General features: G+C 41.9%; 1 protein-coding gene across 1 annotated transcript in view; it reads left to right on the top strand.

The window, feature by feature from the left end:
• The window catches only part of dmd (dystrophin), a 242,792-nt gene that overhangs the window by 88,867 nt on the left and 130,631 nt on the right, over positions 1-23,294 (top strand). The window contains exons 3-9 of the mRNA XM_070855842.1: positions 2,617-2,709; positions 4,928-5,008; positions 5,810-5,902; positions 9,815-9,916; positions 11,686-11,756; positions 13,058-13,176; positions 19,169-19,365. Of these exons, the coding sequence (XP_070711943.1) occupies positions 2,617-2,709; positions 4,928-5,008; positions 5,810-5,902; positions 9,815-9,916; positions 11,686-11,756; positions 13,058-13,176; positions 19,169-19,365 (756 nt within the window). The remainder of the gene's footprint in view (positions 1-2,616; positions 2,710-4,927; positions 5,009-5,809; positions 5,903-9,814; positions 9,917-11,685; positions 11,757-13,057; positions 13,177-19,168; positions 19,366-23,294) is intronic.

Below are 23,294 nucleotides of genomic sequence, written 5' to 3'. Positions count from 1 at the left end.
AAAATGTGAGAAAATGATAGGAAGAGGTTGTTTCTGAAAAGATTGACTGATTTTCTTTGTTATAGCAAAGTGATTTCTTTTTCCACTTTCTTTTTTATATTGTGTTTATTTTTTCCACCCAGTTCTGGGTCATTCCTGCCTCTGCTCTCTCTCTCTCTCTCTCTCTCTCTCTCTCTCTCACTGCTGGCGCTAATGCATTTTAGATGCAGGAGTGGGGACTTGTACATGGCAGCCATTGTTGTAATAATGCATGATCGATGCAGGGGGAGAGATTTCTGCCACAGTAACCGGGACAGTAATAATGCAGGAAAGATTCATGATGTCATTTGTACATGATGCTGATGGCAAAACATGGAGTACAAAAGCTTTTCTTTAAAGAAACCTGTCTTTACTTTGCTTACTTATTGTCCTTGCCCCCCTCCTGTCTTCACCAATCCCTCTCTCACTTCCTCATAATTACTTACTTCAGTAGGCTTTTTCTCAATTTTCAAATAATATCCCAGCGCTGCTTACCATGCCAAATCAAGTGTTGCAGAAAAATTAGTCGAGATTAGCTGATCTTAAATCTGTTATGACACCTCTAATAAACCGTGAGCATGTGAAGGTCATTCGCGGTATCCAAGTTAAAGTGAAGTAATTGATCAGCTGCGAGTTAAGAGCTGTAGCCCTGTAAAGGCAACTGAGGTGAAAATATAGGTGGCAAATAATGGGAAAGTATACATTTTGCACAAACAAGAGATTGATCCCATGGGTGCTTACAGGCAGTGGTGCCTGACTGGCCGCTTCTCTGCCCAGCTGGGCTACTTTTAGATGATTAGGCAGCTTCTCGGCTCCCAGTGGGCTACTTTCAGTCGGTCCAGTCCAGCCGCACAGCTCGTACCCCCAGGTGGGATCTACATCTGCAGGTGCCCACAGGTACGTGGACAGTTTGAGGAGGAGAAAAAGCATATATTTAAAGACTATATGCACCTGAACACCATGTTACAGTTGGACACTAGTTAGCAAGCTAGCAAAGTCCAGATAATTAGTGGACGCTGAAAAGAACACTTTATTCATCCCAAAGGAAATTACTTTGCCAGTGGTCAACAATACAAAACAGATATTAAATATTAAATATATATATATATATATATATATATATATTTTTGTAATTTTATAGACTCCTGTGACCTTAAGTATCCCTCCTACAGAAGGAGGAAGAATTATACAGTTTGATATCCACAGGTAGGAAAGACCTCCTGTGGCGTTCTGTGGTGCACCTCGGTGCTCTCAGTCTATGGCTGAAGGTGCTCTGACAGGCTATCAGTGTGGCGTGCAGGGGGTGAGAGGTGTTGTCCATGACGCTGAGCAGCTTCCTCAGCATCCTCCTCTCTGACACCTCCACCACAGACTCCAACTCGACATCCAGGACAGAACCAGCTCTTCTGATAAGCTTGTCGAATCTGTTGGCGTCAGCTGTCTCCACCGAGTGATAGAACATCTGCAGCATGGTTCTGCAGACATTGAAAGATCTGAGCCTCCTGAGGAAGTACAGTCGGCTCTGACCTTTCTTACATACAGCATGAGTGTTTATTGACCAGTCCAGTTTATTGTCTATGTGAACGCCAAGGAATTTGTAGTCATCCACAATATCCACCTCTGATCCATTGATGGTGACTGGGTTCGGACAGGTCCTCTTGAGCTGCAGATGGATTGAGGTTTATTAGTACAGGAAGCACATGGGTGGGTGCAACATGCTAACCTATCAACAAAAGGAATTCCTCGTCATTTTAGTAGTCATGATTCATTATTAATGAAATAACCACTCAATTAGTTTATCAATACAGTCAATTCAAATGAATGTATTCGTTATATTCAACATCAATCAACCAAATGCTTGTTACATGAGTGCCTCTATATATTACCAGCTGCCAAAGAGGAAGTTAGAGCATCCACTGGGCTTAATAGTCAGAACGTGAGTAGAGCACAGAGAACGTCATTGTTTCAGCTAATAGTAGTCCCCTAAAATTTATATTGTTAATATAAGTATGTTGGGACAAATTCAGTTAATGATTAGAAATAGTTTTTTTGTGTTTTTTGCATTGAACATGCCATGGGCCTAAATCTGATAGCGTCTCTGCCACTTGTTCTGAGTGAAAAGACACACACTGTATTCAGCCTGCAGCGTTTTCCATGTGAAGTAACTGCTAGCTTGTAATCCCGGACTTATCAGCACTGATAAGGAGTAACCTCTTGGGTATTAACTGCTATCTTCACATTTAACGCAGGGCTGGTTTGTGATTACTCAAGAGATGTCTCTCCATACTCCCAAAAAAAACTCTGATGTGGTCTTGGCCAATGAGCAGCCGTCTCTCCAGTACGAGGATTGCACTCGTGACCTTTCCATGGAAGAAGTAAATTGACCTCGTATAACCTCCTGCAGTTGTTGCGCTCGGTGCAGCTGTTGAAGCTGAATGCTCTGCTTCTGCGGTCATCCAGCAAAATGTTCTCACAGACAACAGATTGCAGAAATGTAACGTTGTAGCAATAAATATGTCAAATCTTGTGCATGTTAGAATGAATACTTATTATATATGTTCAGTTAAGCTGATAATGTTATGTGTTTGTGTGTGTCAGACAGGGAAACCACCTGTGGATGATCTGTTCTCAGACTTGTGTGATGGACGACGCCTGCTGGAGCTCCTGGAGGGGTTGGCAGGACATGAGCTGGTATGAATACACACACACACACACACACACACACACACACACACACACACAGACAGATGCAGGAACATAAGCGGGCAAATACACATACACATATGCCTACACACACACACACAGATTCCGAAACAGAGAAACAAAGCAGATGCCAGGTTAGAAACTGAGTGTTGCGCTCTGTCATCAGAGGGATAGTGTGAAGAAGATGATCCGGTGCAGATGGCTGACAGCATGTGCCTTTAAAGGAAACAGAAAAGTGACATGCTTGTGTTGGAAATGTGGCACATACATGTGTGTGCAGGAAGCACAGACAAAAGGCATAGTCAGACAACAGATGTGCATAACCACAGACAGCTATAGCTTTTGATATAAACACAGCAGCTACGTGTTCCCAGCCGGGCAAAATAATAAAGTCTCAGACCCACAATTCCAGTGGAACATTACATAGTGTGCAAACACGTGCACATTAACAGGTATTAACATGTGAATGTAAGAAAATATACAGGGAGTTTTGATGCTGATGATGTTTTGCTTTTATTGTAACACAAGCTATTGTAACACAATCAGGTGCAAAGTGAAATCAGTGCAAGTGTCATAAGAGGAGGGGTGACTAAGATGAGAAGAAAATGCCATAGCGGTGCCTCAAAGGGACACAGTACCTGAGGTACTAACTGCAGAGATTCATAAAGTGATATTAAAATAAGACCAGTGTTCGAAATGACCAGTCCCATAAGCTGCACAGAGATCTCCTTCATTCCTCCATCTCCTGAGATCAGCACTGTGGACAGCGATCGTGCTGCAGAAAGCAGAGCAGAGACCGAAAGGCTGATCAGTGATCAGCTGTTAATCAGATAACCGAACACAAAATGATTTAAAATGAATCGGCTTGGTGAACTAGAAACCTGGAGTCAGGTAGAGTCCCATTATCTCCATTACCTCCACAGTGGAGATACAGTATGTGTGCCTTTATCATCTCAACAACCATTCGCCAATTACAAAAAGCTGGAAACTATCTAGTGACAAGTTAGTTAGTAGTGACTTTTATATTGTTGTGGAGTGAAGTCACCGGTTTTGCATAGATCTGAATGACTTTAGTTTAATATCCTGAACTTTTTATTAAAAGAATATACTAAAAGTGGATTTTCATTATGATACTGAATGAGGGCATTCCCCCGTGGCATCATCAGATACTTGACAGTCCTACTTTGCACAAACCAGTTCACCAAATTCAGATAGTTAGCTTGAGACTGAATTAAGAGTCCAAATAGTTAGCTAAGGTAGATATGGGGATTAAATGTTAGCTCAAAGTAATGGATGGCTAAATATAAAGGACATGCAGGATAAACAGTAACTGTACTAACGCCTGCCATTTGGAGTTTGTTCACTTGTGTGATTCTGTAAGTTGTAATCAGGCAGAACTTTGACACCACTGCTGTTTATCCCACATGGTGTGAATGCAGCATTAACCTCAGCCTAACCTAAAACTAATCATATTCCTGACCTTAATGCTAAAATCATCATTGGAAGAAATGAAAACTGGAACATAAATGCCAAGTGCCAAGATTAAAAACCTAAACGGGTTCTTAGAATGACACAAACACACACACACAAACACACACACACACTCTCACACACTCACACTAATGCAGCCTCCTGTCTTAATCAAACTTCTACTCCCACCTTGTTTTGCTTTTCCCCTCCAGCTCTCCTCACCTCCTCCACCTCTTTGTCTGTTTGTTGGAATCCCTCCATCTCCTCCTCCGTCTCCTTTCGTTCTCTTTATCTCTCATCCCCTTTGTTTCTCTCCCTTATTCTTCCTTTTCATCTCTCCACCACCTTTCCTCCTTCTCTGTCTCTCCCCACCTCTGTCTCGTGGAGAGACATTATCATCTCTGTCCTTTGTTGCTATCTCCTTATTGTAATGGAACACACACACACACACACACACACGCACACACACACACACATACACAAACACACACTTTTATTGTAATGTGGCCGTTTGTAGCGCCCATAGATGCCCCTGAGCAAGGTCTGTTTATGCCTCAATAATCTCCTCTGTCTGGATTGTGTGTGTGTGTGTGTGTGTGTGTGTGTGTGTGTGTGTGTGTGTGTGTGTGTGTGTGTGTGTGTGTGTGTGTGTGTGTGTGTGTGTGTGTGTGTGTGTGTGTGTGTGTGTGTGTGTGTGTGTGTGTGTGTGTGTGTGTGTGTGTGTGTGTGTATGCAGGTGAGGTTGGAGAGAGGATTCACGCGCGTTCATTCGCTCAACAATGTCAACCGTGCTCTGCAGATCTTGCAGAAGAACAATGTGAGTCTGCGTGCACACCGACACATCCATACTGTCCTTTATCCTAATGTGATTATGTCTGAGAGTTAAATATCATATGGAGTTGACTGATTAAATACATCAGTGGTTAGACTCAGCAAACAGTGAGGTGCTTAAATTAAACTGCCATGCGGGTTCCTCTCTAGCCCTCCTCTCTCGCACTCTTTTCCCCTTTCACCAATTTTTCTTTTGTCTCACCTCTCCGTCGTCCTTCTTCTCCGTCTTCTCTCTCTATTGTAGAAAGAGCTTGTTTAGTCAAGATAGGTTTACACATTTGGTTCATTTGACATTTGACATTTTAAAACGTGCATTTGCAGGGACGACCATCCAGTGAGCGACGGTATAAGTGCAGAACTTTTCTTGCATAAGGTTGAATAGCACGTGGTTCCCAGTCACAGGGGATGGGATCTGCTAGGAGACCCGATAATAAATCTGAAGGGTGAAGATGAAAGAAATAAGACAGGAGGAAAAAAAAAAAAAGCTTTTGCAGCTTGTTGTAAAGCTGACACTGCTATCAAACTCTTTAAACCTAGAGTATCTCCCTTTAGTATCAGCTTCATGAACATCACTTCAACATGTGGCGAAATCTAAAGCTTGACAGGCCTCACAAGGTGAGTTATGGTTGCTGATGTCCACATTAAGTCCATAACCTGTCACGAATAGACAGAGCTTCATTTTAAGTGGCCATAAGCCTAAAAGGTTAGGAACCAGCGAAGTACAGCAACTGAGGGACTGTCCATATATCCATAATGTGATTTGTCTGTCCGTTTGTCCCTCCTCCAGGTTGAGTTGGTGAACATCGGAGCGGCAGACATCGTTGATGGGAATCACAAACTGATTCTCGGGCTCATCTGGAGCATCATTCTCCACTGGCAGGTGTGTTCGTGTGCTCACATTCACGCGTACGTCTTTATGAGTGCGTGTGAGCGTGTCAGCGCGCTGCTCTGTACATTGATCTGGACCAAATCTGTATGTATATCCACTGTATGTATATATGTAATCACACTATAATCAATGGAGCTCATTTAAAGGGCCACTCGAAGTTTTATAGTGTAAATAAATAAGCTACGATGAGTTCACTGGACTGTAGTTGGCGAGATGTAGGTAGGAGTCGTATTGCAGGGGGCTCAAAGCTTCAATAAGGATAGAAAGCAGCACAGAACATCGCTGCCTCGGTAAAAAAAAACCTTTAAAACCTGTTTAAGTCTGACTTGTGTCCCATGATAACATTTACAACACTTAATGACATAGTGCGCTAGTAGTATTCAAGACATTAGTGTACATAATGGAAATGATGTAATACCTGCTATGTCCAATGAATTTAGAAGATTTAGAGAAGCAAAATGTGTTTCAAAGATTCAATACTTTTTTGTTTTTGTCTGTTTTCTTAGAATACTCGAGAAGAGTGCTTTAAACTCACTACCACTTTCTTAGGAGGTAATGAGTGTGTTTGATGTTACTACACTTATCTGTTACTGAGCTCCTCCACAAACCCGTATGAGAAGGAGATGGAGAAATCAAAGCGCTTTAAAAAGGATGGAAATACCCTCATAGGCTCTCTGATGGTAACTAATGTTAACGTTAACCATATATCAAACATTTTACTGCGTGTCTAAAATGTTTTCAGTTACTTTTGCTTGTTTTTTTGAGTGCGAACACACTACATACACAAACCCTGGTATAGTATAATAGTATAATAAGTATAATAAATAATTAGCAGTGTGGAATTGGGACAGATGATTTCTGACTCTGTCTGTTATTCTTTTATTTCCTAACTTTCACGCTCATATTTGACATAATGTATATTACCACAAGCGGTTTGCACTCCTATTGCCACATCCTCTCCAACCACCTGATTTAACTGAAATTGTAATTTTTTTTTATTGTATTTTTGACATGATGAAGAATATTGTATAGTTAATATTGTGTAGAAAAACGAGCAAGTCCAGTTCAGGTATACAACATCATAACTCTCTCATCTCTCATCTACCAGCCACATTAATGTGAGTGCAAAAACAGTGCAAGGCGCTCCAAAGTTTCCTTTAATGTTCTTTCTTTTTTCATGATGTCTTGTTCCCTCCTGGTTTTTTTTTTTTTTTTTCCTCTGCCTTTCATCTTTCTGCCAATTCACGGAACAACATTATGCCTCCACTGGCTACTTCTCCCCTTAAGCTGTATTTAAAGTTCAAAATGTATTTTATGATGGACTTAGTGCATAAAAACCAATTTCATGTAAAGTCAGTAGTTTTAACAGCTTACATTACAATGCATTTTAATTGTATTTCATTCCTCATTAAGTTGAATGAGGCTAATGTCTCAATCACGCTAGTTTTGGCATAGACTTAATGACGCGATTAATAGCAAAACACAATTCTATAATGAGGTGTGTGTGTTGGCTGAGTGTGCGTGATTGTGGGGAGCATATGTGTGTGTGTGTGTGTGTGTGTATGAATATGGCTGCGAAAGGCTTCTAAGCCCTGGAGGTTATCGTTTGCTTGTGTGTGGGCACGTATGCCAGTCTGTGTGAGTACTTCTCTGTGTGTGTATGTGTGTTTGTGGGGATCTCTGTCAGTGTGTAGGTGTGTGTGTGTGTGTGTATACAGCAGTCTTTGTCAAAGCCCCCCTCCAATTAAAGTGGAAATGCATGCAGTGACCTACTCCCAAATGAGTCCTCTTTTTTTTTTTTACCCGGCAGGCCACATTCAATGAGGAATCGCTAACAACCCTGTGTGTGTGTGTGTGTGTGTGTGTGTGAGTGAGTCCCCTTGCTGGGAATTCGCCTCAACACCAAATCACACCAAACTCTATTAATAGGTTTAGTTGCACATTGAGTGTGTGTCTGTGAGTGTGTAGTAGCGCAAACGACTCTGTCCTTCTCTTTCTTACTCTATTATTTTGTATCTCTTTGTGCTAATCTGTGTGTGTGTGTGTGTGTGTGTGTGTGTGTGTGTGTGTGTGCGTCCGGCTGTAGTATTCTTTTTGCTGTTTACAACAGCTTTTTTAATTTGTCATTCCGTCTTCGACTCCCCTGTCCGATACCTGCTCAGAGCTCTGCTAACACTCATCACACTGCCTCACTGTATGTGTGTGTGTGTGTGTGTGTGTGCAGAAAGCATGGAGAGTGAAGCGGAGGAGAAGAGTTGAGTGGTTTAAGAAGTAGGAGCAGGGAGTGGGGGGCGGGGGGGGGAGAAAGAGAGGGGTGGAGGGGAACAAAAAACACCTTTTTGTGTGTATTTGTAAGTGTGTCTGAGTGCATATGTGGCTGATAGAAAGGTGAAGGTAAGATATGCTTAAGTAATGCACAACCGGGCAGTGAAAAGTATAACATCTCTCTCCCTCTCTCTCTCTCTCTCTCTCTCTCTCCTTTCTCTCTTCCCCTGAGCCTTGAACAAGTGCTCCAAAACTGTCACTCACAACTGCCAAAAATCCAGCCTGTGAGGATGCAATCATATCCGCACACAAGCCTGTGCACGGATATGTGCGTGTACACAAGTGTCCTTTGACTGAGTGTGTGTGGAGTTACCACTGTGTGGTTATGTGAATATGCAAAGTGTCCACTGACAGGCCACGTCAAAACTTTGCTAGAAAGCGGCAGATATTTTAAGAATGCATGGTAATGTTACATCGCCAGGCGTCATATTAGCATGGATTTCAATATCTTGTTCGGTCTATCACAGGCGTTCTTTTAAAAAGTGCCGGGTGAGAGTGTGTGAGAGAGACAGAGAGTGGTTATGGGTGCGTTTGATGGTGACTGCTAACAGTAGCCAACCGCTAACTGTGCATGTGTGTCCTCTCTAAGTGGATCATTGGGTTTAAACAGACATTTTTCTGTGTATTTTCCAGCCAAGCTAACCTGAAAATCAGATTTCAATGGTCTATATGAATAAACAATGCTAAATGTCAAACATAATAAAAAATCTTGACTTGTAACACACTGCATACTTGCCAATTGGCCAGTTTGTCATTGGTGTTTAGGTCAATCTGACCATCAACACTTGGATTCAAGATTGTCATTAAACTTGTTATTGCACTTGGACGTCCCCACAGAAATTCTGACATGATATTAATGAACTGAGTTTTCATCCAGTGCCTCTGAATTATTGAAAACTTTAACCTGCAGGCGGCTGCAAAGGAAAGGTCACAGGATCCCCGTAGTTATTAGGATTCACCCACCAGGGACCTTAAATACCTGTACTACATTTCATGATGACCCGTCCTTGCCATCCTCTGGAAGCCACTGGCAAAGTGGCAATGACTAGCATAAATTATGAAAAAATAACTTGACAATTTTCATGAAATTCATTGCACAGCCTCACTCCCCAGAGGATGAACCTTTTTCCATTTGGGGCATTTAATGAGGTTTCCTGTCGCTGCACTCTCAAGACAAACTTCAATAGCTGCATTTCCATTGAAATTTGCTGTGGATGTTCATGCTCCCTGGAAGATTAACCCTTTCCGTGCTGGACACCCCCTTGAATTCCCTTTTTAAGCATTCCGCAGGACAAAATGCCAACTTTGCACACAAACTGTCAGAATCTATAATGTCTAGATTGCTATTAAACTGAGCGAGCTCATTCTTGCTTCCCATTTTAACGATCTCACTTTACTTCCCTCAGGTGCCATCGCCTGGACGAACTCAACAGTTACACTATTTGTTCCATGTAAAACTTTAATGCTGTAAGGTGTAATGAACTTTGCACACTCTCTCAAGTGCACAGCTTGTGAAAAACGTCCGCACTGCCTTTATGTTAAGTTTTGACACCAGCTATACTTTGTGTTTGTGCGCAGGTAAAGGATGTGATGAAAGATGTGATGGCGGGCCTACAGCAGACCAACAGTGAGAAGATTCTGCTGAGTTGGGTTCGTCAGAACACGCGCCAATATCCTCAGGTGTGTTCCTTTACTTCTCACTCAGACTCATCCTCCGTCCACAGGCTGTCACGTTGAATCCTCTGTTACAGTTCTCTTCCGCAGCGCTCTCTCCTTTCGGGAAACTGTCGATCTGTGATGCAATAGAAAGAAGTAAAGTCTTATTAACTGACCGTGTAGAAATAGAGCAACTATGCGTCTCCTTTCAAAAGAAATAGCTTCTAATGAGTAGAGTCTGAAGTCACTTCCTTCCTCCATTTCATCTTTAGTGTTACAGAATGTTTTTACCCCTGCCAGAGACCGTATGTGTTTTTTTTTTTTCCTAGTTGTCTGTCTATCTGTCTGGCTGGATATCTTAAACTCCCCATGAACAGATTGTCATGAAATTTGGTGGACAGATGGGCTTTGGGCCAAGGAATAATGGATTAGGTTTTGGTGGTGATCCAGATCTGGGATTAGTGCCATCAGATGATTATCATTTTACAGCCCTAAGTATGAAACTAAAAGACAGAGAGACTTCAGTTGAAAAGTTTTTTTTAATGGTGAAAAAAGGAATGTAATTAACTTCAAATTTCAGCGGCAGGGATGATGTCTTTGGATTTTACTGGAGTATTCACTATTTCTAGTTTGAAGTCTGGGTGCCATCTAGTTTTTCCTCATTTCATTGTGTTTTATTTGGCTTGAAATTACTATTTAAGCCTCTAAGCTAAAATGCTAAGAACACTCACAACACAGCATATGCCACCTTTTGGATAACATATTGCATTTATTTATTTCCCCCCATATTCAATTACACTTTGAAAGTGTTGTCTTTATTTTGTAATCATGAATAACTAATCATGAATTACTGGCATTATGTGTGTTTAAGAAGAAGATGACTCTGGGAAAATGAAGCGTGGTACTCGGCATCAAAAGAGTTCACCTTTCCAAGACCAAAATTAAATGATACATAACAAACTGAAGTGCAGCAGTGCCCTAATTCAGATAAGAGACCAAACTGAGCCAAAAGAAGAACAATAAAGCAGAAAGTCAGAGCATGTCTTTTAAAACAAGCATTCAAACAGGATTTTCATAGAGACAATAACAATTTATTCATATTTTTATGCATAATACGGGACTGTGCCAATGCTACTAATACTCCATCTAACTGGCTTTACCCTGCAATATAAGAATATGTCACTAAATGTAGACATTATTAACAACATTAATTATTTTGATGCAGCTTTAGCCTCAGTCTATCTCATGAATGTCACCTTCATATGCGTGTTTGAGACTCTGTACAGGGTTCTCATTTCACTGGAGTCAGTTTTCAATCAACTCAATGAGTTTAATTAGCTCAAGTTAACTAATTACTACTACTAAAACCTGCTAGCAACAGTCCCCATCAAAACCAACAGTCGTTAGAGAAGCCTTTGTTACCTAATGATTCAGAATTTCAAATATGACTCCAAACTTTGATTCTGTTCTCAGTGTAAGCTGCTGATTTGCTGTGCTAGACTGAAAGGCTTGACAGGTATAGTAACTAAGGGGGGTGAGGTGAACAGTCATTTGACTTCTCAGTGGCTTTTGAGCTCCACGCAGCTTTGTATTTTAAACCCATTTTTAGCCATGGCAGTCTGTCACACCATGCATTGAAAGCTCAGACTAGCAATTTGAGAGAGAAAAGATGTCTTCAATCTAATACGTGGCTATGAAAATGGAAACCAGCATTGGCGCGACAGTGTTTCAGCGGTGGGTGCCATACTGCATTCACAGGTTGGACCTCTAATATCCATTATCTCTGTCCTCAGGTCAACGTGGTTAACTTCTCCAGTAGCTGGAATGATGGATTGGCCTTCAATGCCCTCATCCACAGCCACAGGTACTGTAAAACGGCTAGTGTGTGTGTGTGTGTGTGTGTTAGCAGAGAGAGAACTAGAAAGAAAATAAAGCCGTAGATACAGAGGAGGAGAGGAAAGATAAGGGAATGTCAAAAGGGTACGCGTTATGGGATTTACTTGGCTTCCTAAATTGTGTTTTTGTCCATGCATATCATTAAATAGAAATAGTTGGAGCTGGAAATTTATCCCATAAGTTCTTAGGAGAACAAGAAAAGAAAGAAATAGAAAGGAAGAAAGGGATAGAGACAGTAAATGTCGGGTAGTGCCGGCTAGCTGTTACCGATTTGTCAAATGGCTGTTGAGAGAATTTCAACACATACAGCAAAAAAAATGCTTCTAAAATAAGTCACACCTTTTAAAACTAATCAGTAAAAGTGGCAGCAGCTGTTCGAGCCGGCGAGTTGAGCTGCGAGTGCTGCTGCTCGCGATGTGAGAGGAAAAAAGAGAGTGAATGAGTGAACGAGTAAATAAACCAATAAATAAGTACCTTCATTTTAATGGATAGTGAATGAAAGCTGGATTAACGGATGAATGAATGGCGGAAGCAGAGTTAATCTGCCTCTGTGGATACCCACGAGAGTTTGGGTCTCAGGGTTTGACTCCTCTAATTATGAATTAGATCATGGTCAGCTAGCACGAACATCTGTTAGCCGCGTCTTTACAGGAATACAGAGTGGGGGGGGGGGCGGATCACAGACACCAAAGCCAGTACGCTGCAGATCAGTTGCTCTTCTGCTCCTAATGCAAACAGCGTTATGTTTACTGATAGTTTGGGACCAGCAGATTTTCACAGAGCAAATGTTTAAATCAAATATCATACAAAATCAACATACTCTCGTGCATTATTATGGTCTGCTTTTACTGTTTACTGAGGAGGTGGCGGATGTCTGGAGAGTGTGCGCAGCTAAAAATCACTGTACAGCAATAATACGTGGCTGCTGACTGATAGTAGTTCCAAAAATAAACCTGACTGCATCAGCTGAAGTGAGTTAATTACAGTGTATTTCATTTTTAAGAAAACTAATCTATAGGCTATGTAATAAAGATAATAATAAAAAAAACCCAACTTCTTTTATTACTATACTGTCAGCTGTTTTACTTGGGAGAATGCCCTTTGCCTCCTTACTCAACATATGCTGCAGAATTATGCATAGCTCAACAGAGAAAATTAGCAACCAGGGATGTAATCTGCTAAGAAATACTAGTCTGTGGTTTTTGGCTGAATTAAGATGTAGGTACAGTGGATTCGTGATCCCCGTTGATGTCTCTTTTGCCTCCGCAGACCTGAGCTTTTTGATTGGAGCTCAGTGGAGAAGAAGACGTCTGCGATCGATAGACTGGAACACGCCTTTAATAAGGCAGAACAACACCTGGGGATAGAGAGACTGCTGGACCCTGAGGGTGACTAATACACACACACACATACACACACACACACAGTAATTCCAGAGAAGTTTGAGGTGGGTTACTGCTTCCATCATATTTCACGCCTTCCAATCATGCAGCTTAATTGGCCCACTTGAAAATGATGTGTCACACTGTGATTGGCCGTTGCCATGGCGATGACTGTGGTCACCTTGGTGGAAGGACTTGATCAGCGTTCCACAAACTGACAGCTTGGTTGGCCAAAATGTTCTCGACCCGCCAGAAAAGCAATCTTGTGCAAAATAACATGGGAAATGCGTCCCAACGAGCACGCTCGCCCAGAAGCTGTTGACACGCATCACTGCCGGAGCTGCTGCTGACCCAAGACCAGTTTACAGACTCATTATCAAAACTGTCAGGCAGGGATAAAATGAGTGAAGCTGGCCTGGGTCAAAGTTTATTGCACCACAGCTCTTTATGATAAACGGTAGTGGTTATTTTTTACAAACTTAGGCCAAGATTTACTACATGTAGCATAAAAACTGCCAGTGATATTACCTCTTATAATAGCTACAGAGATCAATGGAGAGTTGGGTGGCAGTAAAGTGACTGATCAATGGAAGTGAAAGCACCACAGTTCTGTATAAAATCTGTGTATCTACATTTTCCCAATATTTTCTAAATGCTGGTGTTTTTTCTTTTTTCATGGGAACAGTTCACCCATTTTAAAATGGAAGAAGTAGGTCATTTTTAAAGCAAGGGCTTTGTAACCAGGCAGGATTACAGTTACAGTTTCCCAATCAGTCATGTCATGAGGGTATTTAACACGTGAAGATTCGGCAGTAGGGCTGTAAAGATGAACTGATATGTATGAATGTATGCAAGAACATAAGATATATCAACACAGACCCGCCGATCTGACCAAAATGACTGCAAAAGACACATTTTCGACTGCATTCACTGCTTGACATGTACATTGCGTCAGCAGTCTTCAGAATGAGCAGCAAAATCATCAAATTTGCAGACGATATCGCGCACTTCGATTCCAATTTATGAAGTGAGGAGGAGCAGCCGATACAGAACGAGTAACGCTAGCGCCACATGCCACTTCTAATTTGCCCCCTTGTTTAAGCCATGTACCCGTATAGACTTATATAAAAGGTCAATTCAGTAGGATGATACTGATAAATATTAAAGGGATTAAAGTATTCAGCTTTTTTTGGATCTCTTTGTTTGATTTGACATTGTTTGGGCATTTTAAATCATCTATATAACATTACCAGGGGAAAGGCTTTTTTTTAAATGGTGTGTTGATTATATGTGAAATCAGAAATTGAGGTATTCTGAGGCATTGCCCTTTAATCAGCCCCCCCCTTCTTGTTGAGAGGGCTGTGTTCAGGCATCGAGCCAGCACGATAGGGAGCATTGTAATCCCTCGCAGCTCACTTAAGCCTTGAAACGACACATCACGGCAGATGAATTTTCATTGATCTCATAATAAACAATCACTAGTTGGGAGCAAGTGGGGTGAACTTGCATCATTGCTATGCTGTGCATCGGCGCTCAGAACACTCTAAACCCCCCACCTGGGCTTTTTGAGCATTTTCTGGTGCTCTGAAAGGATTTCAAGTTGTGTTTGTCTGAGATTTTTTGTGGCTCATATCTCAGCGAAGAAGAGCTGGCAGAATTTGGGAAGTTGGACACTCGTTTGATGTTTACCGCTTTGAAACCGCGCTGTGTCTGTGATGTCGGCAGCAGTTTTAATGCGAGGCGTCGAACCACGGTAGACACTTTGTTGTAATCACAGACTTAGACCATGTTCCCTTGTGGGTTTTGGGTTTTTCTTTTTCGTCCCTTTATGTCTCTCTCTCTTTCCTCTCTTAGTGACTTTACATGTTGGCATGAATGTTTAGAAGAGAAGTTGCAAACAAAGCTGTGAATAAATAGTTTTTTTTTAAATTATTCACACATTTTAATAGCGAATACTCTGCGTTGTACACTGTGCAGATTGTAAAACCCCCTGAGGAAAATTGTGATTTTGGGTTGAATAAGTAAAATTGACTCTGATCATCATACAGCATGTAACACTAAAAAAAAACACCCCTCCAGCAGTAACACACTGATTTATAATTCACATATGTGCCATTGATTATATGATTCAAACAGACTGTGTTTCCCTGCGAATTATAGATCTCTGCACCGCATGCAGAGGATAAACTTTGGTTCACTCACGGGTCACATGCACCGTGTTAAGTGTTGGATTCAGTGCTGCTCATAGATATTATCATGCAGCAGGAGAAGTTCAGTGAGCAGTGGAGTCAGTCTAACAGTGAATGCTGCATTTGCAAGCAGGTGATGACACGATTTCCATAATATGTGTAGAAAATATAGAACAACCTGCGATTACGTGGATGTTTAAGTATATATTCCTAAACTCCCTGTTGGGATGTCTCCAGGGATAACCTCTTTATTACACAATCACTATCCTATTTCATTAGTTCTCTTCTCTCTCTTTCTTTCTGTATCCCTTCCCACTGTTTATCCTGTCTTTGTGTATTTCTCTCACCAGCTTCTCCCTCTAATCCCTTTTTCTTTCCTCTTTCTTGTCTTTGCCTTTGTTTCTCTGTGCTCTCAAGCCTTTGTTCACTTCTTTACCCTGGAATCAAAGCTGACATCCAGCTGCCGCGTTGCAGCTCGGGTCTCAAACTTTATCTCTTGGAAGCCATATTTTTCACGTAGTCCTTGAACACATCAGCAAACTGTGGAATATTGGTTAGACACGTTTCTAGCTACCAAGCTACTATTCTAAAGTTTTATCTGACCTAATGTTGGTTGGAGCAACTTGGAGAAGTCAAGAATGAAACGGTGCAGTTTGTTGTTTTGTACAAGAATAGAATTTCTCAGTGAGAAGTTAAATATCATTGTTGAAGGCAAATATTTTCAAGGGAATCATTTCAGAGGCAATTTTAATCCAAACTAATGACATTCCCACAGTGTGTGTTTACAGAGACAGATGTAATCACTGCAAGGCACACACACACACACACACTCACACACACACACACACACACAAGCAGAGGCATCCAAGAAATTAGTGCAGACACACACAAATATGGAAATATAATGACGACAAAAGAGTTGAAAGAGCAGAGAACAACTTTGAGCGCCAGTCAACTCTCCAAGTCAACATTTGAATTGGATGTGAGTGCGAGGGAGGACAGAATTGCGAGTGTAAAGGATGATTTGTGCATACAAGAGGGATTTTGTAACTCCATCTGAGCCAAGAACAGGGATTCTCTGGCTCGCACTGACCAAAGCAGCCTCAAACTGCAGGCATGCATGCCTAGACTGTAGACAAGAAGTGGATATGACCACCGCGATGGCATCCTCTGGTTGGACTGCTGTTTTGAAGCCTTTAGATTGTCGTTATCTTGGTCTTTTGCCGGCTAGCTTGTTTAGCGAGGTGCATCGTAAGTCACGTTAACTGTTATGTCAATTTGTTAACGCTAATTTTCAGGAAGTAAAAAAAACAGGCAAGTAAAATGTACTTAACTGAAGACAGACCGACACTGAAAATGTCAGAATTGAATAGCATTTCAATCGTTCATGGCCAAAACACAGACCTGGAATATGTTTTAAATGTGCCAGATTGATTTCTCGTTGACGTGAATAGGTGCCACATGCAGATTAAAAGAGGTTGCTTCCCCAAATAGTAGACATAAGAGGACAGAAGATTGAGTCATGTCTATATGTGTGTGCTGACTCAGCAGGGAGAACATTAAATGAGATAAACTGATCGACAGGGGAATTCAATATTTGAAAGTAATACAGAACGTCTTTGAGCCTTACTGTGTTACATTCCATTCTGTTATTTAGAATTTGCCTCCCCGGCGCCTGAACTTTGTGTCCCTTTACATAAATAAAGACATTTCCACTATGACTTGATGCAGAAAAGGCACAAATTGGTCCATTAAAATTCACCAGAATTCAGGAAATTAAGTGTTTTTGCAAAATTTCCTGGCAGGGGGGGGCCTCATAGTCGTGACAGCACGCTAAAGGTGCACACGCAAACTGTGCACGCCATGCACATTCTCCACCCTTTGTCACCTTTGTTTAAAAAAAACAAATCCAGGGAAAACACTGTAATTGGCTGTGGCTACATTCAGAATGGCAGCGTTTACAGAAAAATCCGACACAAGGGTGTGAATAAATGCCTGCACGCTCATGAATGTTGACAGGCAGTTTTGAGTAGCGCTCAGAATTTTATTTTTATTTTTCGTGGCTTTTCAAATATTTTATATTTATATTTTATACTTCCATACTTACACACACACACACACACACACACACACATACAAATGAATTAACATACTCTACACACACACACACACACCAGAAGACATTCACACACACATCACAAATATCCTGCAGGGGGCTCATAAGTATGCACACACATGTAGCGGTAGTGAAATGATTAAAAGGGAGGATCATGGGATGGAGAAACAGAGTGGACTGAGCAAGTGAGGTGGGTGCACACACTTGCAGATGGTGGCGTTATTTGTAGAGCTGTTCGCCTCCCTCAGACAAACAATAACATCCTCACATCTCTGGGATGCTGAAAAAAATCAGTATTCCACACCCAGAAATATGACCCCACCTTCATCTATCTATCTATCTCTCTCTCTCACACACACACACACACACACTCATTTCTGTTACTTTGTGTCTGGATAGCTTTCCCTCTGTTTTCTTTCCCTTTGTCTTCTCTGCTCCTCCTTTCTCCCAGTCATTATCCCTGCAGTTGCGAGCTAACCAGCTCCTATACATTCCTCTGTTAACATACCCACAACCATCAGTTTATTTGCGCTCCATTTCTTTCTCCGTCTGCCTGTCTTTCCCCCTCGTCTGCTCTCGGCCTCCACTCCCTCCTTTTACACTCCTCTCTCTATCTGCGTCTCGCTCTCTTATGGTGTCCATTTATCTGCTGTGTCTCAGCCGCGCTCTGATCTGTCTCTATTAGTTTTGCCCCGGGCTGAATGGCCAGGCCACGGGCTCTCTGTCACCACTCGGCTATATCTCTCTCCCACCTGTTGGAAAAGTTTGCTCAGACTTAATTTAGCTGCCAGATTCAGATTCGGATGCTGTGGGAAATAAAAAAGCGAGCCAAAACAGTGGCCTGCAGTTATTCACGAAGAAAAATGATTCAAATCTGTTTATTGCAGCTGAAAGAAGTTCCACTGAATCACCCTTTGGATGCCTTATAAGAGACCATCGCAAACATACATACATTTATTTTTCAGCTCCATCTCATTGAACTGCCCTCAAATGAAATATTTTATTCACTTTTCATTGCTGATTTTAAAAAGTCCACTTTTAATCCAGTATAATGTGTACTGGAAAATACTGAGCTGGAATTTGGGGATATTTTTCTTCAGAAAATGACAATTATTAAATCATGTACATTTTTTGGGGGGAATCATTGATTGTTTACATTACTTCTCTGTATGGCATTCAGAACATTAATGTAGCATTAAACATCTATGTGCTATGCATGTGAGTCCGTGAATCATTCAGTGAGTGAACTCTCAGCACAGTGAAGTCGAGCTGAAAAAACTAGAGCTGCTGCCCAGCGACAGACTCAGCTAAGCTACTGAGCTACCATGGTAGCATAAAAGCTAAGACGCACATTTGTTTTGGTCTGAGATGCTGAGATGTCACATAGAGAACCTTTAAGACTTGCTTTCTTCTCTGAATCTACCAATACAAAGGTGTCTACATTTAGAATTTGATATTGATATTATTCTCTGCATTTTGGCCTTTTGTCCACACTAAACTGACATTACTGCCTAAACGTTTTTTTTTTTCCAAAACCAAGTGAATTTACGCTGAAAATGTCATCCATGTGTTTTGTGTCGACAGCTAAGGGGCTGTGTGGCAGTGAAGTTAACAGGTTCAAAGTTCATCACAAAGGTTTTTTTTTTCTTGACTTTTGAAATAAACTTTCTTTCCCTCGCTCTCTGCTCTTCAGATGTGGCGGTGCCTCACCCTGACAAGAAGAGTATCATCATGTACGTGACGTCACTCTTCCAGGTGCTTCCCCAAAGCGTCTCAATGGAGGCCATTCAGGAAGTGGAGACGTTGCCGCGGGCGACCCCAGCCAGCATCACCCGGGTCACGACAGAGGAGCACTACCAGATCCAGACCCAGCAGCGTTTCTCCCAGCAGGTTAGACACACAAACACATTTTGTGTCGGTGTTGCCGTCTCTAAGGCGGCCATGTGATGCTAGAAGCATGCTGTCCTCTCTATAGTAACGTGTCACTGTTGTTTCTCTGGTAACACCTGTCGGATCAACCCATCATTAGTCCTCATGGGAACTGGGTGAATGGTGACAGTGGCATCTTCTCTCCATCTTTTGTCAGTGTGTCTTTGCAGTTTGGTTTTACTGTTACCATGACGGCTTAGTGCCGTGATGATCAGTAAGATGCCATGATTTATTTCCCATGAGCCTTTGCTCTGCATGCGTTGTGTCTGTGCTCAGCTGTGCACTCTCACTTTTTCACATTTCCATTTCATTGCTTTGTTGTTGAGGCAGCACCCACACTAAATAATAAGACTCAAGTAGACTCTGTAGTATTGCATATTATCCAACTAAATGACTGCAGTTGTTTGTAGCATATTATCAGCCCAGAACAAGATTATCTAACCCAGTTACAAAATGAGTTTGCACTCCTTCTAAGCATCGACACTCCTATCCCGCAACCTGCCAACCTGCCACTTTATCAAGATTACTAAGTGGGCCTGTGAAATTCCCAGCAGGACCCTTTCTCTGTTGTAGTATGAGAGAGAAATTGAAGGGGATGAAAGAAATAGGAGGGATGATCCCTGCACTCAAATGTCCTCCCAGTTGTCTTAAATCAGGCCTCTATGGCGACAACACCAAGAGCAGAATTAATCAAAGACATTCTGCAGAGATTTGGGTATCTCTGAGAATAAATTTAATAATGAAGCGTCGGGTAACTGCGGAGACACTTAATTTTTACATTCTACAAGCAGTGGGAAAAAAAGGATTAGGAGAGTTTTGAGACTCTCTCTTTCTCTGTAGTGCTGCAAAATAAAATGAAGGTGCTAACCAGCAGCCCGAGTGTGGTTCGACGTTTTAATGATAAATGAGATAATGAGCAGTCTGATAGCATATTTTCAGTTGTTAATGCAAAGTGAGAGCAGGTTTCTCGGAGGAACAGGCAGTGAGCACAACCATTTTACAAGGTATGTGAAACTGTCGGTGTGTTAGCGAACGCCACAAGACAATAACGTCTCAGCTTTACCGCTCCTGAAATTGCACCAGACAGAAAAACACCATTTCAGGTCAATCTTTTTCAATCTTTGTCAATCTTTTATCTCACACTTGAGCCACTGGACTTCTTTTATGAAAAGACAAGCGTAAATCTAACATGACTAGAAAATCTCTGTGGTGCAAGAAGCAGCTTCTAAAAGTTATTTATTTTTACTTATTTATATCTACTTATCATTTATTTAGGAACATATACATATATTTACATGTATTTTATTTTCTGAGCTTGTTTAACTGCTGCTCCATCAAGCTTGCGTTAAGCTACTTTCTAATTTATGTAGGTTAACCCATTAAATTTCTAAAACGTTGAAACATCAAAATATATTATGAATTGCAATGTAGGTTTATTCAAGGCCAGTTGTGGCTATCACAGCAATTAGCTTTAATTCAGGATATCTCTCTCTTGCCTTAGTTGTTCTAAAGCCCATGCCAGTTCAGGGTTAGTATTTGCTTGGTTTTGTAGATACTTTATATTTTAGACGATGTTTGCTTGGGAAATGTAAATTTTTTACTGCATAACAACGTTTTTTATGGTAGAGCAAATGTCAAAAAGTCAGATTCTGGTCATCATTTTGACCCAAGCATTGCTGCTGCGTTTGACCTTTTTGGGCAGTGCTTAATGTTTAAAGTGGGTCTGTAAAGAGCCGCAGTGGAACCAGAACTTCTGAGATCTGTTTCAGAAGTGAGAAAACCTTCAAATCCCAAACATTTGTAACTCCACTTACCACACGAAATCTGGTAGAGCCAAGGCTATCTCAACTGCATATGTTAAGATAAGGATGGTCGGCCTGGTATTGTTGATTATTCCCATTTCCCATAAGCCTTGGAATATCAGAATCAGAATCAGAATCAGAATTACTTTAATAATCCCCAGTGGGAAATAGCTTTTTGTTAGTAGAGTCATGTGTCATAACAGGAGGGGACTGAACGCTGAAGTAGTTTTTTACAACTAGAAAGTGGAAAACATTACTTTAGTAGAGAATATTGCTCAGATTGAAGGATCTGGGGGGGAAATCAAGTTCCGATGTGTTTTCTTGGGAGTTTGTGGTTTTTTCTGTGCTCTTAAAGTAACCGTTTAACCTTGTTAAAATCACAAAAGCTTCATCTTCTTATAGTGGGTGCCGTAATGGAGATGATTTGCCTTAGAATGTGGAAAGAAATGCTGAATGAAAGACTGTATTGACTTATAGAAGCTAGACAGGAAGTGACGTCATGGCGTCGGCTCTAGTGGCGACAATAATAAGACAACAGACAACGATAAATGCTAACATAGTAACAGTAGGACAAAGTTGATCACTAAATGACCTTGAGATCTTGTGCACACAAAGCATTAACAGTTCATTTTCCCAAAGTTTAAAGTGAAACTCAAGCTCAGCATTAATCTAATCATCGTTTCCATTCATTCACTCATCCGTCCATTTCTGGGAGAGGGAGGTTATGACATGCAGCAAAGTTTGCCAGCTGGAATCAAACCGGGGACAGCTGCGACGATGCGTTCATGTGGAAACCACGCGGCTGCAGAGGCACTCGGCATCCATCCTCCGCTTTGTAGTCACATTTTCAGGTTCGAGTCCGACTTCCTGCTTGTTCTGAGGGATCCCCATGCCGGGCATGCTGGGATGTCTGGTCTCCTGGTTGCTTTCTGCGCGGGAATAGACTAATGTCCCATCTCGTTCTTCCAGTCAGCACCTGACATTTGTGAGCGTCAGAATGAAAATTGAGCCCTAAATTGAGACAGACGCTCAGAATGAAAGTGCTGTAAGAAATCTACCAAATATCCAGTCACAAATTAGATCTACCAGCGCTGACCTTTAGAGCTGAGTTAAGCTGAGGTCAGCGTCATGCTATCGCACCCAATCGCAGCAGGATGGAGTGAGCTTCCTGGAGTAATGGCTGGTAATATTATTATCTCTCTCAGTTTAATGGCCACATCAACCCCCCTCCCCATCAGTCTGAGAGTGGGGAGAAACTGCAGGCCTGTTCCTCCTGGAAATCAGGCAGATGGAGTGAGAAAGAGAGAGAGAGAGAAATGGACGGAAACGGAGGAAAGGCGTAGATTCCCAAGAAAAGATAAGAAGGCAAAGAGAGGAAGTGGAAGCGCGTCGCGATATATAAAGATGTACAGGATGATGAAGAGGTGGAGAGGGGGGAAATGAAGAGTGAGATGGAGCAGACAAATAGGGAGTGCGAGGAACAAGTCAGATGGCAATAAAACGAGAGACGGAGAGGAACGACGGGGGGGGGAAGGGAGTTACTGACAGCGGCTATTATCTCCCTCCTACCTCATCTGTCATCATCAAAGCGGCGCTGTCACCACCTCCTTACATCAACACCATACCATCACCACCTGGGACTCGGGAAGGAAGAGAGCTTTTCATGGAAAAAAAAAAAAAAAAAATGTAGGAAAAATGACTAAATCCAAAGTTTGAGACGAAGTCAGCTTCCTGTGACGTTATCTGAGGTGTCCTGATGCACTGAAGCCCCGCCCGCCTGGTGCTCGGGGCAGGTGGAAACAAACGCTGAGAAGAGCTATTTGCCAGGAACCGTTTGATCCGGGGCTAGGTCGCCTCTGGCTGTCTGCTCCTTCCAGCAAGAAAAACACCTAATCCGCCTTGAAAGGAAGAAAGGGGCAAACATCGAGGGGTAAAACAGAGGTGGAGACAAACAGAAGGTGAAGGGAAGAGAGAGGAGAGAGAGATGGAGTCAGGGAATGGAGGTGAAAGGGGAGATTGATAGCCGGGGACAGGGAGCCGAGACGGGGGGAGATTAAACTTTTATGATGTCTGTGGTGGAACGGTTGA

This window comes from Pempheris klunzingeri, chromosome 24 (genome assembly GCF_042242105.1).
Source record: "Pempheris klunzingeri isolate RE-2024b chromosome 24, fPemKlu1.hap1, whole genome shotgun sequence".
Taxonomy (NCBI): domain Eukaryota; kingdom Metazoa; phylum Chordata; class Actinopteri; order Acropomatiformes; family Pempheridae; genus Pempheris; species Pempheris klunzingeri.
Note: the sequence above shows the minus strand (reverse complement) of the source record. Positions and strands in the feature narration are given on the sequence as shown.